Source organism: Gorilla gorilla, chromosome 10 (genome assembly GCF_029281585.2).
Source record: "Gorilla gorilla gorilla isolate KB3781 chromosome 10, NHGRI_mGorGor1-v2.1_pri, whole genome shotgun sequence".
NCBI lineage: Eukaryota > Metazoa > Chordata > Mammalia > Primates > Hominidae > Gorilla > Gorilla gorilla.
Window position 1 is genome coordinate 127,182,605 of NC_073234.2, and position 18,961 is coordinate 127,201,565.

Sequence of the window (18,961 nt, forward strand, 5' to 3'; positions counted from 1 at the left end):
CTGTGAACAGGTGGGTGTGTCTCTTGTAGACATTTTGTTTGCATTTACAAGTGCCTGCAGCGAGAGAGAGAGAGAGAATGCAAGCACACCAGACTTTTTTTTTTTTTTAACGTAAATGAGATGCAACCACTTATATTCTGAAGCTCCCCGTCTCACTGAACAATGTACCTAGGTTATCATTCTATGTTCAGATCTTATTTAACCCTTTCCAAGGACTGCAGAGCATTCCACTCTGGTGGCGCCGTGCTGGAACTGGACCTCTTAGAGCTCCCTGGGCTGTTTGCAGTGTGGCCTTATTGCTGACTCAGCAGGGAAGAGGGACGGTGCATACAGCAGTGGACTCTGCACCTCAGCTGCCTCATCTGTAAAATGGGGTAAAATGGCTGGGTGCAGTGGCTCACACCTGTAATCCCAGCATTTTGCAAGGCTGAGGCAGGCGGATCATGAGGTCAGGAGTTCGAGACTAGCCTGGCCAACATAGTGAAACCCTGTCTCTACTGAAAATACAAAAATTAGCTGGGCATGGTGGTGCGCACCTGTAATCCCAGCTACTTGGGAGGCTGAGGCAGGAGCATCACTTGAACCTGGGAGGCAGAGGTTGCAGTGAGCCGAGATCACACTACTGCATTCCAGCCTGGGTGACAGAGCAAGACTCCATCTCAAAAAAAAAAAAAAAAAAAAAAATGTGGGGGGTAAAATTCCATCTGCATCACCGAACTGCTGTGAGGACCAAATGGGGTGAGGCTTCTGCAGCCACAGGCAGTGCTGGCTTCATGGCCACTGGTGCCTCCATATTGACTGCAGCCTTAAGCAGGAGCTGGGATAACAGTGACGCTGTGGACTTGCAGTGTCTTGATGATCAAACTCCATTTGATATGGATGCTGTTGTATTTGCAGTTTGTTTCCTGAAGGGGTGAGCTAGGTTGTGGTAAAGTAGAATGGGAGTTTGGGGTGAATTAAAACTTGCATCTTTATTCTTACCCTCTCTTTCTGTTTTTATTTTTGTTTTGAGACAGGGTCTCTCACTGTTGCCCAGGCTGGAGTGTAATAGTGCTCACTGCAGCCTCAACCTCCCAGGCTCAGTCAACAAGTTATCCTCCTACTTCAGTCTTCCAAGTAGCTGAGACTACAGGCATACCCCACCACACCTGACTAATTTTTGTATTTTTTATTTTATTTTATTTTATTTTATTTTATTTATTTGAGACAGAATCTTGCTCTGTTGCCCGGGGTGGAGTGCAGTGGTGTGATCTTGGCTCACTGCAACCTCCACCTCCTGGGTTCAAGCGATTCTCCTGCTTGAGCCTCCTGAGTAGCTAGGATTACAGGTGCCCACCACCACGCCTGGCTAATTTTTTTGTATTCTTAGTAGAGACGAGGTTTTGCCATGTTGGCCAGGCTCGCTGGTCTTGAACTCCTGACCTCAGGTGATCCACCTGCCCTGGCCTCCCAAAGTGCTGGGATTAAGGCATGAGCCACTGCAGCCAGCCAATTTTTTATAATTTTTATAGAGATGGGGTTTTGCCATGTTGCCCAGGCTGGGTCTTGAACTTCTAGGCTCAAGCAATCTTCCCTCCTTGGCCTCCCAAAGTGCTGGGATTACAGGCATGAAGCACTGAACTAAAGAGAGAACCGACAGGCAATTAAGGATGGATTTCCCAAGGCTAGGTGTGGTGGCTCACAGCTGTAATCCCAGCACTTTCAGAGGCCAAGGTGGGAAGATTGCTTAACCCCAGGAGTTCAAGACCAGCCTGGGCAACATAACAAAACTCCATCTCTACAAAAGCTTAAAAAAATTAGCTGGACATGGTGGTGAGCACCTGTAGTCACAGCTACTTGGGAGGCTGAGGCAGGAGGATTGCTTGAGCCAAGGAGTTTGAGGCTTCAGTGAGCCTTGATCTTGCCACTGCACTCCGTCCTGGGCAACACTGCAAGTATACATAGGCACCGTACAGAAATGTTCATTGCAACTTCTTTTATGTCAGTAAAAGCTTAGGAAATAGGCCAGCTCGAGCTCCATTGGGAAATAGATGGACACCTATGTTACAGTTATAGGAGGAAATAATCCTCTGCATGTAGCAGTTACAAATCATTGGCTCAACCTGTACAGATAATGTATCTCAAAAACAATATGTCAAGGAGGAAAAATGTCCAGCACTCTACACCATATGAAACCATGAAAACTGTACAAAACAAAACTTTATATTGTATGTCGATAGACAGATCTCCATAAAAAATGTGTAAGAATGTGCTGGAAGGAAAATTCTCCTTGGTGTGAAGGTGGTTACTGCCTGAGTGGGCAGGACAGGATAAGGGTAGTGATGAACGAGGACTCTGGCTTCATTTAAATGTTTGATTTCTTTAAAAATTGGCCAGGCACGGTGGCTCACGCCTGTAATCTCAGCACTTTGGGAGGCTGAGGCGGGCAGATTGCTTGAGCACAGGAGTTCGAGACCAGCCTGACCAACATGGTGAAACCCTGACTCTACTAAAAATACAAAAATTAGCTAGGCCTGGTAGCCCACGCTTGTAATCCCAGCTACTCCGGAGGCTGAGGCATGAGAATCACTTTAACCTGGGAGGCAGAGGTTGCAGTGAGCCGAGATCGCACCACTGTACTCCAGCCTGGGTGACAGAGTGACACTTCGTCTGAAAAAAAACTCCCCAAAAAACAAAAAAAAAATAATGCCCCGTGAGCAGATATTAAAAGAAAAAAGAAAAAATATAATGGTCCCCTGATGTGCCACCCCTGCAGATAATCACTGTTAACAGTATATCTGAAGCAGAAATTTGCTTTTTCTTGTTTGCCTGGGAGATTCTTACAGAATGAGCCAAAACCTGTGTTTTGGAGTGACTTTGTGCTGACTGAATCTCCCTATTGATTGTACAGGTTGATGACTTCTTTAGGAGTGTCCTTTGTTTTCGTTTTTGTTTTTGAGATGTAGTCTCACTCTGTCGCCCGGGCTGGAGTGCAGTGGCACGATCACGGCTCACTGCAACCTCTGCCTGCCGGGTTCAAGCGATTCTCCTGCCTCAGCCTCCTGAGTAGCTGGGATTACGGGTGCCGCCATCATGCCCAGCTAATTTTGTATTTTTAGTAGAGTTGGGGTTTCACCATGTTGGCCAGGCTAGTCTCAAACTCCTGACCTTGTGATCCACCCGCCTTGGCCTCCCAAAGTGCTGGGATTACAGGTGTGAGCCACTGTGCCTGGCCTCTTTTTTTTTTTGTTTTTTTTTTTTTTTTTTGAGACAGGGTCTTGCTCTGTTGCCCAGGCTGGAGTGCAGTGGCATGATCATAACACACTGCAACCTCAAACTCTTGGGCTGAAGCGATCCTCCTGTGTCAGCCGCTAGAGGCACTGGGATTATAGGCATGGGCCACAACTTCCAGCTAGGAGTTTTAAGAGCCTCTATAGAAATAGATTTAGGTGGCTGGGCATGGCGGCTCACGCCCTGGCATAAGAGTGAGGCCTAGTGACAGAGTAAGACTCCGTCTCAAAAAAAAAAACAAAAAGAAATAGATTTAGGCAGGCTGGGTGTGGTGGCTCATGCCTGTAATCCCAGCACCTTGGGAGGCCGAGGCGGGCGGATCACCTCAGGTCGAGACCAGCCTGACCAATATGATGAAACCCCGTCTCTACTAAAAATACAAAAATTGGCCGGTGTGGTGGCATGTACCTGTAATCCCAGCTACCTGGGAGGCTGAGACAGGAGAAACGCTTGAACCCGGGAGGCAGAGGTTGTGGTGGGGCCCAGTGACACCGCTCGCCTCAGCCTCCCAAAGTGCTGGGATTACAGGCATGAGCCACGTGGCCGGCCCGTGTTTTTAATCAGAGAACACAAATGGGCATTCAATACTTCCTGCCTGCCCAGAATCTGTGGGACACACTTGAGTTTCAGGTGACGGGGCTATAATAATGTTTGTGTTCCTGAGGTCAAGTTGAGTTGAGAATTTACATGTTGTGGACATGTGTATGTATTCTCTGCTCCAGTAATCATGATTATTCATCACCTATTTTCCATCAGGCCCTCTACTGAGGACTTCTACCTGCATTTCACCCTTCATCCTACCCGTAACTCTATAAGCCTGGTAGTATTGCTGTCCCGTCTTGTGGGTGAGGAAACTGAGGCTCAGGGAGGTCAAGTTCACATTAAGTATAACTAAGGGCATGTGTGTGAAGGTTGGGCAGGGCAGAATTTGAAGCCCACTTTCAAACTTATAACTTAATGTGAACTTGACCTCCCTGAATAATGATCAGACCATAAGAATGTATTAATAAACATTTAAGGGACAATTGAATAGAATTTTAAAATCAGAGAGGAGGAGCCATGTTTGTATTGTTCACTTTTGCATTCCTGGCACCTAGCACCTTGGCATAGGATCACTGTTGGGTAAATATTTATTGAATAATGAATGGTTGCCATTTACGAAACCATGTTTACAGTTTTGTGCTCCAGAAGTGAGGTAAAGGGTTGCTTAATGGGAACCCAGTATTTCTACTCAAAAGGGCCTTATTGCAAAGTATTTGGAAGTTTAAAAGAGTGGGAACATGGGGATGCATAGGGAGTGGTGAAACTGGCCCAGGGAAAGTCCATTGCAGCAAGACAGAGGTTGCCAAACCGTAAGCAGAACAAGTTGAAACCGCGCCTGTCTGGCAAACAGTCCAGAGTGGAATTGAACCTCCCATCTTTGAAGTGGTGAAAAAAGACCCTGGGGTGGGGGAGTGGGGCAGAGGGCTGGCATCGTCTGCCTGGGTTAGTCTTGGTTCGGGAGTGTCCCGAGCAAGCCTGGGGAGATGACTGCCCCTCACCTTGATCCCCAACTAACCTGGGGTTCTGGATTATGTGTGGGGAAGAGGGAATGTGTGTGGCATTCCGTGTTTGTCTTGAACTTTACTCCCTGGAATCTTGTAATACAAGCAATGGCATCTGCTTTCCATCGGACATAATCACCTAACCACAGATTAGCAAGTGAAAGAGCACATGCCGTTGGGATCATCCCAGGCTGCAAAACCGCACCATTAGCTTGCTCACTCTTTGGGAAAATACGGTGTCCCAGGGACGGGGATTTCCTAGGTAACATGCCCAGTTCTCTCATGCATCAAAGCTTGAACTGAAATCTTTCTAGAATGTATCCTGCCTCCTTAAATCAGAACTACTGAACACAGTTTAGCCTTTCATTGGAGACCCTGGGCAGATGATTACTGAACACAGTTTAGCCTTTCATTGGAGACCCTGGGCAGATGATAACCACCCATTGTCATGAGGTCTGGGGGTGGTGGCCAGAATTTCATTCTCTCCTGGCCTTGGTCTGACCTCCGCCCCCAAGGTCCAGTTGTCCTGCTCTGGGCACTGACCCTGCCCCAGCTCCTGAGCCCCTCGACCACCACAATCACCACTAAGTCTCTGCCTGGCATGGAGAACAAGATAGCCAAGGTGAAGAGGGATCCTGTTACCCTCTAACTCAGTAGTTCTAATTTCTAGACAGTAATCTGCCCCATGTTTGGAAAAACGCATGTGAAAGGGTTTGCCGCAGCTGTTGCTGGAATGGCGATCACTTGTCCTGAAAGTGCATTTGTAGGAAATCGTTAAATAAACCATGGCCTGACCGTGTTGAGGAACGCTGTGTGGCTTAACATGAGGCAGAGCTGCCTGTGGAATAACGTCCAAGAGAAACTGAGAAAAGCGAGTTAGCAAACAGCAAGTCTATTACCCCCACTTAGAAAGGACACGGCAGTGTCCCGGTTCTCTGGTCTCCTGGGTCCTCCCAGCATCAAGTGCAGATCCTGGCACACAGCGGGTAGAATCGCGAGCCCCCCGCTCTCCCCTCACCTACACCCTGCAGCCATTCCTCCTGTCCCCAGGCTCTTCCTAGCAGTCACCCTTCAGACCCCTCAGCTGGCCAAGCCTCCTCCTGCTTCTCACTTGCTTGGTTTTGCTTGTTTCCTGCGCCCTCTCCTCACCAGGACGTTAGCTCCCAGAAGCCAGGACTTGGCTCTTGGACTCCCTGTGCTGGAGTGGCCAGGGCTGTCAGCGAAAGCTTATGGAATGCGTGGGTGAATGAATCCAACTTTTACAAAACAAAGTGAGATGTATTTATTAAAATATGTAGGAATTAGAGCATTTTGATAGAAAATCTTTATGTTTTGCCTACAGTCTAGATTGAAAATGTCAACTCCAGACATCACTGTGCTTCTGGAAACTATAAAGAGGAAGTGGGAGCTAGGACATGCCCCCACCACGCCCCGCCCAAGAGCATCTGGGTTAAGTGTGTTATGTAAGTCGAGCTTTGGGTTTCTGGTCAGGAGGTTATAAAGCATTTGGCCCAGAGTCTGGCCTGGTGTTTATTCAGGAAAACTGCTCCTCACTTGAAGCAGAACTTTGGCAGAAACTCAGTGTGAGAACAGTTCCTACCCAGCCCCCCACTGGGGAGGGAAGCCACTGAGTCTGGCTCTGGGAGAAGGGAAATGGGAAATGTAAACCAGAGGAGGTTTCCATCGTCCTACAGCAGACCCAGGTTTATCTTATCAGTGGAGAAGGGAGGATGGCTTGTTGAAAATGCAGCCTGGTTCAAGTGAAGGGTGACTGAGAACATTCTGGGCTTTGAAAGGCAAACAAGCCAGGGAGTGGTCTTTACAGGATCCTAATCTAAATCAGAGGGGCCAGCCCAGCAAGGAAGGGGTGGGGCTGGTGGGGTTTTAGCCAGACTGGCCCACCTCTCCCCTTCCTACTTCCTGATCTTTGCAAAATAAAGTTTAAAATCCAGGACAATTTAGTATGCTTTGGTGCAGGGAACAACATAAAGAGTATAGACCTGGCCCTCGCTCCTAAGAATCTTTAAGCTACGAGAGAGCTGCAGGATCTAGAACACTGCAGGACCCACTGCGGGCAAGGTCCTAGCTTAGGAACTGTACACTCGTTCTTGCATTTAACCTTCACATCAGCCCCCAGAAGTACTTGATGAGGCATCTGGGAAGTGAAGGGATTTGCCCAGGGTCAAATCTGTGAGGGATGGAGTCAGAATTCAAACCCAGGCTGGGCATGGTGGCTCACAGCTGTAATCCCAGCACTTTAGGAGTCCAAGGCAGGAGGATCACTTGAGCACAGGAGTTTGGGACCAGCCTGGCCAACATGGTGAAAGCCCATCTTTACAAAAAATACAAAAAAAAATCCCACCTTTATTTAAGAAAAAAAATTCAAACCCAGATCTGTTTGGCTTTGAGGTTGGTGCTGTTTACAACATGCAGAATAAAATTTTTTTTTTTTTTGAGACTCTGTTGCCCAGGCTGGAGTACAGTGGTACAATCTTGGTTCACTGCAACCTCCATCTCCTAGGTTCAAGCAATTCTCCTGCCTCAGCCTGTCGAGTAGCTGGGATTACAGGCAAGTGACACCACGCCCAGCTAATTTTTGCATTTTTAGTAGAGACAGGGTTTCACCATGTTGTCCAGGCTGGTCTCGAACTCCTGACCGCAAATGATCCACCTGCCTTGGCCTCCCAAAGTGCTGGGATTACAGGGATGAGCCACTGTGCCTGGCTTAGAATCAAAATTTGAAATCAACCTGTGTTGAGTCAGTAAGTAAACCATAAAGATGGAGATTTGGGAATCAGAATTCCAACCTCCTTGAAGGCAGACCTGGGCTATGGCTGGAGGTTGGCGTTGGAAGAACTGAGGGAAAAACACAGGCCTTGGAGTCCCAAAGACCTGGCTTCAAAGCCTGGCTCTGCCTTTGCTGCTGTGTGACCTAGAGCCAAGTGGCTGGACTCTTCTGTGCCCAGCATCCTCTGCTGTGAAGTGGAGAGGATGAAGTTCACCTCCTAGGTTTGCTATGAGGTTTAAATGGGAACAATCCAAGTACACAGAACCACTGGTGTGGGGCTGGTTCTTGAGGGGTAGCTAGTGAATGTTAGCCATGTCCATGACACGCAGAGGGCTGAGTGGACTTCCTCCCTGGGTGGGGGAGGAAGGAGAAGCTTGGGGATAGTACAAGGCCAACCAGACCTACTTCCACCCAGCCCAGCCTAGTGCTTCTCTGTACTCTCCTAACCCTGCTGACCTAAGTGCTTTGCTGCGAGGCAGTTGTGTGTGAGGCGTGAACCCTGAGCCTGTGCTACAGGGGGAAGGAGAGAAGCATGCTCACCCAATGGCTGCAGGCTGCCTGCCCGCCCCCCATGCCTGTGAGCCCCCATCTTCCAGCAGGCAGACCCGGGAACTCCCTTCTCCTCCACAGGCACCCCGAGGAGGAGCTGACTTTCAGAGTCGGGGAGTAAACACCCAGGGCCTGCTGCCCAGGCATGGCATAGTCCAACTTGAACTTAGGTCTGGTAGTCTCCTGGCTTTGAACCTGAGCTCTTTATTGCCACACCTGTCCCCACACTGGAAACGACCCAGCCCTCCCGTGGAAAGAAAGAAGGGTGCCATTTCCCTAAAAATTAACGATTGACTAACTAATATGAAACCACACAAGCACGCCTCCAGAACCCTGGTTAATGTTTACCCATGTTCTTCTCCGGTGCCAAGAGCCCTTCCTGTGGGTGCACAGCTGCGGATGCCACCATAGAGATTATGTGGGACAAATTTCAGCCTGGGAATATGATTCCTGCTAGGCCCTTACCTGAACGACTCCTTCCTGGGGCACTCTTTTTCCACCCTGCCATCGTCATGGCATTGGGCATTCACTCCATGCTTGGTGCAGAGACTTCAGACCCTCACACGGCTTTATAAAAAGGGGGCTCTAGGGTGATTCCCACCCTACAGATGAGGAAACAAAGACACAGGGGTGAGGTGCTTGTCCCATGTGACAAAATCAGGAGCAAAATAGCCCATATTCGGCCAGGCGCAGTGGCTCACGCCTGTAATCCCAGCACTTTGGGAGGCCGAGGTGGGTGGATCACCTGAGGTCAGGAGTTGGATACCAGCCTGGCCAACATGGTGAAACCCCGTCTCTACTAGAAATACAAAAATTAGCCGGGCATGGTGGCAGGCATCTGTAATCCCAGCTACTCAGGAGGCTGAGGCAGGAGAATTGCTTGAACCTGAAAGGCGGAGGTTGCAGTGAGCCGGGATCGCTCCATTGCACTCCAGCCTGGGGGACAAGAGCCAGACTTTGTCTAAAAAAAAAAAAAAAAAAAAACCCTCACACCTGTAATCCCAGCACTTTGGGAGGCCGAGACGGGCGGATCACGAGGTCAGGAGATTGAGACCATCTTGGCTAACTTGGTGAAACCCCGTCTCTACTAAAAACACAGAAAAATTAGCCGGGCATGGTGGCAGGCACCTATAGTCCCAGCTACTTGGGAGGCTGAGGCAGGAGAATGGTGTGAACCTGGGAGTCGGAGCTTGCAGTGAGCTGAGATTGCGCCACTGCACTCCAGCCTGGGCAACAGAATGAGACTCTGTCTCAGGAAAAAAAAAAAAAGCCCATATTCGTCCAGGTTCTTTTTTTTTTTTTTTTAAGAGTCTTTTTCTGTCACCCAGGCTGGAGTGCAGTGATGCAATCACGGCTTACTACAGCCTCAACCTCCCAGGCTCAAGTGGTCCTCCCACCTCAGCCTCCTGAGTAGCTGAGACTATAGGCACGCAACCACACCTGGCTAATTTTTCATTTTTTGTGGAGAGAGGGTCTCACTGTTGCCCATGTTGGTTTCGAACTCCTGAGCTCAAGCAATCCTCCTGCCTTGGCCTCCCAAATTGTCAGGATTACAGGCGTGAGCCACTGTGCCCGGCCACCCAGATTCTTGTCTTGAACCTCTGCTCCTTTTTATGTTTTCTTTTTTGAGAGAGGGTCTTGCTCTGTCACCCAGGCTGGAGGCAGTGGTGTGATCATGGCTCACTGCAGCCTCAACCTCCCAGACTCAAGCAAGTGATCCATCCATCTCAGCCTCCTAAGTAGCTGGGATTACAGGCGCATGCGACCACACTTGGCTAATTTTTCATTTTTTGTAGAGATGGAGGTCTCACTATGTTACTCAGGTTGGTCTCAAATTCCTGAGCTCAAGCAATTCTCATGCCTTGGCCTCCAAAAGTGCTGGGACTACAGGTGTGAGCCACTGTGCCAGGCCAAATGTCTGCTTTTGACCAGTGAGCCTGGCCACCCCTCCCCAGCCCTGTTGTGAGCCTCGCTCCAGGCTTTGCTTGGCAGCTCGGTATTCTTTATAGTCCGAGACTCTGGCCCAGAGTGACCATGGATGTCTCACTGGAGTTCTAGGCCAGGGCCAGGACATGCAGGGATGCTGGGGCCAAAGGGACCCCCAAGGAAGGCAGGCAGAGAGGCAGATGTCTTTGCCTTCATGTCACCTGTAGCCTTCGCCTCAGCACTGGCGAGGTGACCATGGACCCTGCCAGGAGACTGGTTTACCAAGCCCGAAGGGAACAGCTTGCTGGGAGATGTCTTCTCTGCACTCCCCAAGACCATCGCCTGGTGCCTGGAAAGCAGAGGGCGAACTCTGGCACTTTATGTATGTATTTATTTTTATTTTTTGAGACGGAGTTTCACTCTCGTTGCCCAGGCTGGAGTGCAATGGCGTGATGTTGGCTCACTGCAACCTTTGCCTCCTGGGTTCAAGCGATTCTCCTGCCTCAGCCTCCCAAGTAGCTGGAACTACAGGCACCTGCCACCACACCTGGCTAATTTTTTGTATTTTTAGTAGAGATGGGGTTTCACCGTGTTGGCCAGACTGGTCTCAAACTCCGGACCTAAGGTGATCCGCCCACCCCAGCCTCCCAAAGTGCTGGGATTACAGGCATGAACACCGCACGCAGACTTGCACTTTAATAGGTGACTTTAGGTAATAAGTAAAGACCCTTCCTCTGAGCAAATGGAGGGGCTTTGGCTCTCTGACATTGGCCTCATGAGGAAGGAAGTCTTTCCCCCAGATGTGGCTTGGTTGGGTGATGGCCTGGTCTGAATTACATTCTAGAGGCGGAACCGTCTTGGGACCCGCCCTCCTCCCTGACCCTGTTTTTTATCACTTCCTTTCTGGTTCACCAGTAACTCTGGCCACCTTTGCTTTTTCTCAAATCTACCAGACTTATTCCTGCCCTGGGGCCTTTGCACTTGCTATTCCACAGCCTGGACTGCTGGTCCTCCGGCTCTTCCTGTGGACCCCTCCTTTTCATCATTCCGGACTCGGTCAAATGTCCGCTCCTCAGGGTGACCTGCCCCTACCACCACGGCCGGAGTTCTCCACCCCCCACCTTAGTCACCTTCTCTGGATCCTCTTCTTCCCTTCGCCTTCATCTGTACAGTCTGAGGTGGTCTTCTGTGTTTCATTGCCTCTTTATTTCCTGGGCACCATGAGAGCATGGTCTTTGTTGGCTTTTGGCTGTACTGTGTCCTCAGCCCTAGAACTGTGCCTGGCCCATCGCAGGTGTTCATTAAGTGTTTGCTGAGTGAGTGAAGTAATAATCTAGGGCTGGGCATGGTGACTCACACCTGCAATCCCAGGACCTTGGGTGGCTGAGGAGGGAGTATCGCTTGAGTCCAGCCTGGGGAACATAGAGGGACCTCATCTCTACAAGAAATACAAAAATTAGCCAGGCGTAGTGCCGTGTGCCTGTGGTCCCAGCTACTCAGGAGGCGGAGGCAGGAGGATCACTTGAGCTTAAGAGGAAGAGGCTACAGGGAGCCATGATCGCGCCACTGCACTCCAGCCTGGGCAATGGAGTGAGACCCTGTCTCAAAAAAGAAAAAAAAACAATAAAAAGAATAATCTAATTTAGTTCTCACAACAAATTTGTGTGGGAGTGGAATAGAATGAAGGTGGTTGCAAATTGTTTGCCGTTCCTTCTAGGGAGAAGGGGAGGCTCTCTCCTCAACCTGGGACTCTGGACTGAGCCGGTGACTCACTTTGACCAACAGAATTTGGTGGCAGAAATGAGGCCAAGTGACTTCTGAAGCTAGATCTTAGGAAGCCTTTCAGCTTCCACCTGGGTCTCTAGGAACACTGTCTCAGGGGAAGCCAGCTGCCATGTGGGAAGTCGGACTAGCTTGAGCCAGCCATGCAGTCAGGAAGCCCAAGCAGCCATGTGGTGCCAGACGAGTAAGTGCAGAAGCCATCTTGCACATCCAGCCTCAGAGGTGGATGACTGTTGGCCCCAGCTGTCCTCACACTGTAGCCACACAAGGGAACTCTGCCCAGATGAGCCCAACCAGGGGACTCTACTGTGGGAGATAAGAAATCATTTTAAGCCACCAAGTTTTAGGGTGCTTTGTTACACAGCAATGGATAACTAGAACAAGTATGAACATTCTCTTCATTTTTTAAAGAAACCAAGGCACTGAAAAGTCAACTGACTTACCCAAGGTCACTTGGCAGAGTGAGCATTCTGGCCTAGATTGTCTGCAAGGCCTGTGCTTTTCATTTGTAGGCTACACCACTCTGAAATTAATTCATATTTGCTTTTTCTTTTTTTTTTTTTCTTACAATACTGGTAGTCAGTATTAGATTGACAGCTGGTCCTGAGAACTTCTTTCCTTCTCATTGTAGATTTTCATAAACAATGAATGGCACGATGCCGTCAGCAGGAAAACATTCCCCACCGTCAATCCGTCCACTGGAGAGGTCATCTGTCAGGTAGCTGAAGGGGACAAGGTGAGAACTGGTGACTTACCTTGGGGGAGGGATGGATTCGTCTTCTATTTTATACGTTTTTGTGTGGTGAAAGCTTTACCATATATGTGTATTACTTTCACAAGTAACAGATACCAATGAAAAATTCCGAGTAAATTAATCAATAGAAACTTGCCTGCAGACAACGGTGTTAATTCACTTAGTGTAGAACTATAGACTTGGAAGTGAATTCGGCAAATATCTAATACAGTGTCTCCTTTCCAGACCTGGAAGTTGAAGGTCAGAGATGGAAACCTTGCTGGGTAGAATTTGGGTCTCCTAAGATCTAGCTCCTGTGGAGGTTTGAATTGTATAGACTGTAGGAACCAATCGAAACTGATAATATTCATTTAAAATTTTTAAATTAGACTCTTAGTAAAAATATTTTGTGTTTTTGGCCGGGCGCAGTGGCGCAGGCCTGTAATCCCAGCACTTTGGGAGGCTGAGGTGGGAGGATCACTTGAGCCCAGGAATTTGAGACCAGCCCGGGGAAACATAGTGAGATACTATCTCTAAAGTAAACAAAGAAACAAATAAATAATTTAAAACTAAGAAAATACAGGCCAGGCGCGGTGGCTCATGCCTGTAATCCCAGCACTTTGGGAGGCTGAGGTGGGCAGATCATGAGGTCAGGAGTTTGAGACCAGCCTGACCAGCATGGTGAAACCCCGTCTCTACTAAAAATACAAAAATTAGCCAGGTGTGGTGGCATCTCTTGAGCAATCCCAGCTACTCAAGAGGCTGAGGTAGGATAATTGCTTGAACCCGGGAGGCGGAGGTTGCAGTGAGCCGAGATTGCGCCACTATACTCCAGCCTGGGCGACAGAGCGAGATTTCGTCACAAAAAAAAAAACAAAAAAAAAAAGAAAAAAAGAAAATACAGAAATTATCCGGATTCTCATTCCCACCAGGACTTCATGAAAGGAGGGGAAGGTCATGTTATTCAACCCCATTGCTGAAGTCTGGTGCTCATCAGGGCTCTGCCGGGCTAGGAGCATTGTTTACGGGGCAGGTTTTCTGTGCAGCGATATGCTGATGACGGATGTGTTTGTATTCGGAGCTGGTTATTACTAAGAAGACCTGAGTTTTCCAGGAAGGCTTGAGTTTTCCTGTGTTTTCTAGGAAGATGTGGACAAGGCAGTGAAGGCCGCCCAGGCCGCCTTCCAGCTGGGCTCACCTTGGCGCCGCATGGACGCATCACACAGGGGCCGGCTGCTGAACCGCCTGGCCGATCTGATCGAGCGGGACCGGACCTACCTGGCGGTGAGTCCTCAGCCCTTCTCCCCCTCAGATCACATGTGGTGAATGGGCTCGCAGCATCCTGTGAACAGCCAGGAACCAAGCATCCTGTGAACAGCCAGGGGCCACACATCTGACATGGGACTGATGGGAATGGCATAGGATGGACACCTTTAGGGGGCACCTCTGTACTAACCAGAGGAGCCTTTCAGTGTCTCCTTTGTTTTTTTGTTTTGTTTTGTTTTGCTTTTTTGAGATGGAGTCTCACTCTGTCGCCTAGGCTGGAGTGCAGTGGCGACATCTCGGCTCACTGCAACCTCCACCTCCTGGGTTCAAGTGATTCTTCTGCCTCAGCCTCCCAAGTAGCTGGAATTACAGGCACAAGCCACCACGCACAGCTAATTTGTGTATTTTTAGTAGAGACAAGGTTTCACCATGTTGGCCAGGCTGGTCTCCAACTCCTGGACTCAAGTAATCCACCTGCCTCAGCCTCCCAAAGTGCTGGGATTACAGGCGTGAGCCACCGCACCTGGCCTTTGATGCAGCGGGTTTGGCTAAGCAAGAAGGATCTGGGGGAGGGGAGAGGAGCTGTGTCAGGGAGTCCTTCCCAGGAGAGAGACCCCTGGGAATGGACACCTCTCCCTGGGCCACTCCATGGTGGGCCTTCTCCCTGGCTGCAAGAGGAGAAGAAACCAGGAGGCAATCTCCCAGCCACAATTGATTCTGCACACAGAAGCCAGAGCAAACCTTCCAGAAGGCAGATTATACATGGCACTCTGCTCTTATCCCTGCATGGCATGTGGTGTCCTTAGGATAAAATCCTCAACATGGTCTGTAAGACCAGCCTGTAACATGGCAAGATCCTGTCTCTATAAAAAGTTAAAAAACTAGCTGAGTATGGTGGCATATGCCTGTAGTCCTAGCTACATGGGAGGCTGAGGCAGGAGGATTGCTTGAGCCCAGGAGTTCAAGGCTGCAGTGAGCTGTCGTGGAGCCACTGCGCTCCAGCCTGGGCAACAGAGTCAGATCCTGTCTCAAAAAAAAAAATGACCCAGCATGTTCTAGTTCCATCATCTGAGTCATGCTGCACTGCAGTCCTCACATTCACATGTGCTCCCGAGCCTGGGCTCCCATGCTTGATGGCCAAGCCTCTTTGAGCATCAGCGCTTGCACCTGCCTGGGATGCTCTTCGCCCTGCTGCCATCTGTACCATCCCCTTTGCCCAGTTGCCCCCTACATATCATTCAGGTTCTAGCCTAAAGGGCTCATCTCTGGCTGATGTTTCTAGACAGGGCTGGGCAGCCTGGCTCCCTGCTTTCTATTTTTTAGCATTCTTTTATTATTATTATTATTATTTTTTGAGATGGAGTCTCACTCTTCACCCAGGCTGGAGTGCAGTGGCACAATCTCGGCTCACTGCAACCTCTACCTCCCAAGTTCAAGCAATTCTCCTGCCTCAGCCTCCCCACTAGCTGGGATTACAGGTGTGCACCACCATGCCCAGCTAATTTTGTATTTTTGATAAAGTCAAGGTTTCACTGTTTTGGTCAGGCTGGTCTCGAACACCTGCCTCGGCCTCCCAAAGTGCTGGGATTATAGGTGCAAGTCACTACATCCGGCCTCTAGCACTCTTAACACATGTGACTGAGGACTTGTGTCATTATGCACAGTCTCTTTGCTCTGTAAGCTCCACGCTGGTCTCTATCCCAGCACCTGGATATGGTAGAGAGCAGAAGCTAAAAGAGTGTGTTTGTGAAATCACTGAGTGAGAAATTGGTGGCTCATCCTGCCTGGCCCCCTTCCTCCTCCTCCCTGCCTTTGGAGAGACCATGGCAATAGTCCAGAGATGCTAGTGACATTTGGCGGCACAAAGCAGACTCTCACCCTGGGCTTGCACCAGCCCTTCTCAGTCCCAGCCTTGGTGCCCTCTGTCAGCCCTTTGTTTTCCTCTCATTCTTGCACCCATGTCTCTGCTGACCTTGTTTTCTTCTCAGGCCTTGGAGACCCTGGACAATGGCAAGCCCTATGTCATCTCCTACCTGGTGGATTTGGACATGGTCCTCAAATGTCTCCGGTATGGGCTCAGCTTTCCTGTTCTTTGTTCTGGCAGGGGAAAAGGGGAGGCAACGTTGTTAGGAGGTAAAAATTAAATTACAAAAATTCAAAAGGGGCAGAGCGCGGTATCTCATGCCTATAATCCCAGCACTTTGGGAGGCTGAGCCAGGTGGATTACGTGAGGTCAAGAGTTTGAGACCAGCCTGGTCAACATGATGAAACCCCATCTCTACTAAAAATACAAAAATTAGCTGGGCATGGTGGCGCACACCTGTAATACCAGCTACTCAGGAGGCTAAGGTAGAAGAATCTGTTGATCCCTGGAAGTGGAGGTCACAGTGAGCCAAGATCACGCCACTGCATTCCAGCCTGGGTGACAGAGTGAGACTCTGTCTCAAAAACAAAAACAAAAAATGAATAAATTACAAAAATTCAAAAGGATCACAGGAGTCAGAGAAGGCTACTCTATTTAGACTCCAGCTCATGGGAAAATCCTTCAATATCACAAATTGTGATTAGTCATAAATGCTTTCTTTTGTTCTTGGGTCACTTTTGGTACTTTCTGTGTTACTTGGAACTTGTCCATTTTATCGAGGTTATCTAATTTGTTGGTGTACAGTTGTTCACAGTATTCTCTTATAATCCTTTTTATCTCTGTAAGATCTGTAGTGTTGTCTTCATTTTCAGTTTTACTTATTTGGGTCTTCTCTCTGTTTCTTAGCCTAGCTAAAGGTTTGTCCATTTTGTAAATGTTTTCAAAGAACCAAACTTTTGGTTTTGTTGATTTTATTATTTTTCTATTCAAGAAAATATTCTCTTTTGTCTGTCTCCGTTTCAGTCTTTATTTCCTTCCTTTTACTAGCTTTGGGTTTGGTTTAATCAAAAATGTTTGATTGATTGATTGATTGATTGATTATTATTATTTTTTGAGATGGAGTCTCGCTCTGTCGCCCAGGCTGGAGTGCAGTGGTGCGATCTCAGCTCACTGCAAGCTCCGCCTCCCGGGTTCATGCCATTCTCCTGCCTCAGCCTCCTGAGTAGCTGGGACTACAGGCGCCCGCCACCACGCCCAGCTGATTTTTTGTATTTTTAGTGGAGATGGGGTTTCACCGTGTTAGCCAGGATGGTCTCAATGTCCTGACCTTGTGATCCACCCTCCTTGGCTTCCCAAAGTGCTGAGATTAGAGGCGTGAGCCACCACGCCTGGCGATTGATTGATAATTTTAATTTTTTTTTTGAGGCAGGGTGTCACTCTGTTGCCCAGGCTGGAGTGCAGTGGCACAATCATAGTTCACTGCAGCGTGGACCTTCTGGGCTCAAGCAATCTTCCCACCTCAGCCTCCTAAGTAGTTGGGACCACAGGCATGCACCACCACGCCTGGATACTTTTTAAATTTTTTGTAGAGACGGGGGTCTTGCTATGTTGCCCAGGCTGGTTTTGGACTCCTGGGCTCAAGTGATCCTCCCACCTCGGCCTCCCAAAGTGCTGGGATTACAGGCATGAGTTACTATGCCCAGCAATCATAAACATTTCAATGACCAAGGAACAAGAGCTTTGTTAAAGCCCATGTGTTGGAGCTGCCAAAAATTCACTGAGGCCAGGCACAGTGGCTCACACCTGCAATCCTAGCACTTTGGGAGGCTGAGGCGGGTGGATCATTTGAGGTCAGGAGTCCAAGAGGAGCCTGGCCAACATGGTGAAACCCCATCTCTACTAAATATACAAAAATTAACCAGGCAGTAGTGGCGCATGCCTGTAATCCCAGCTACTCAGGAGGCTGAGGCACGAGAATCACTTGAACCCAGGAGGTGGAGGTTACAGTGAGCCGAGATCGTGCCATTGCAGTCCAGTCTGGGTGACAGACTGAGGCTCCATCTCAACAAAAAAAAGAAAGAAAGAAATTCACTGAGCCCAACTTAAACGATAGAGTCAAGGGGTCTCTAATGCAAAAGGCCATTGAGTCTCACTCACCTCCCTGCTTGCTTCATTCTCCTCAGCTACACTGGCTTTGGGGGCCAGTTTTTACACTGGGACCTGGTAGCCCACACCACCTGTTCTTGTACCGCCGTGCCTGATTCCAGCCAGGCTAAGCTGTCATCTTTTAGTTGTAATGCCATATTCCTGAGGGAGGACCCTGAGTGGCTGGCCTTGGTTCTGGCCAGCTGTGGCCAAGGGTGGACAGATCATTTGTGTACATAATGGCTGCCTCCCTATGACATATAAACAGAGGTGGTGGGGAGGAAGCAGTGCCAGAAGAGTAGAGGTTGGACAAGAAAACAGTTGGGCCGGGCGCAGTGGCTCACCCCATAATCCCAGCAGTTTGGGAGGCCGAGCCGGGTGGATCACCTGAGGTCAGGAGTTCGAGACCAGCCTGGCCAACATGATGAAACCCCGTCTCTACTAAAAATACAAAACTTAGGCTGGGCGCAGTGGCTCATGCCTGTAATCCCAGCACTTTGGGAGGTCACGGCGGGCGGATCACGAGGTCAGGAAATCGAGACCATCCTGGCTAACACGGTGAAACCCCATCTCTACTAAAAATATATATAAATAAAAAATTAGCTGGGCTTGGTGGCGGGCGCCTATAGTCCCAGCTACTCGGGAGGCTAAGGCAGGAGAATGGCGTGAACCTGGGAGGCGGAGCTTGCAGTGAGATGAGATCGCGCCACTGCACTCCAGCCTGGGCAACAGAGCGAGACTCTGTCTCAGAAAAAAAAATAAAAAATAAAAAAATAAAAACTTAGATGGGCGTGGTGGCAGGCATGCTACTTGGGAGTCTGAGGCAGGAGAATCGCTTGAACCTGGGAGGCGGAGGTTGCAGTGAGCTGAGATCGCGCCACTGCACTCCAGCCTGGGAGACAAGAGTGAGACTACGTCTCAAAAAAAAGAAAACATTCGGCATCCTTCACAACAGGTGCACACAGCCAGGGCAATCACGCCTCCCCGGGGACACTGGGCAATGTCCAGAGACATTTTTGGCAGCCTCGACTGCGAGGGGAAGGGTACTACTGGCATCTAGTGGATAGAGGTCAGAGATGCTGCTCAACATTGTA

The 18,961-nt window shown here is 49.2% G+C and overlaps 1 protein-coding gene across 1 annotated transcript in view; it reads left to right on the forward strand.

Annotated features, from left to right (window-relative positions):
- Nucleotides 1–18,961, forward strand: part of ALDH2 (aldehyde dehydrogenase 2 family member) — a 44,525-nt gene that overhangs the window by 2,762 nt on the left and 22,802 nt on the right. Inside the window, exons 2-4 of the mRNA XM_055359125.2 lie at nt 12,491–12,595; nt 13,736–13,876; nt 15,847–15,926. Coding sequence (XP_055215100.1) covers nt 12,491–12,595; nt 13,736–13,876; nt 15,847–15,926 — 326 coding nt within the window. The remainder of the gene's footprint in view (nt 1–12,490; nt 12,596–13,735; nt 13,877–15,846; nt 15,927–18,961) is intronic.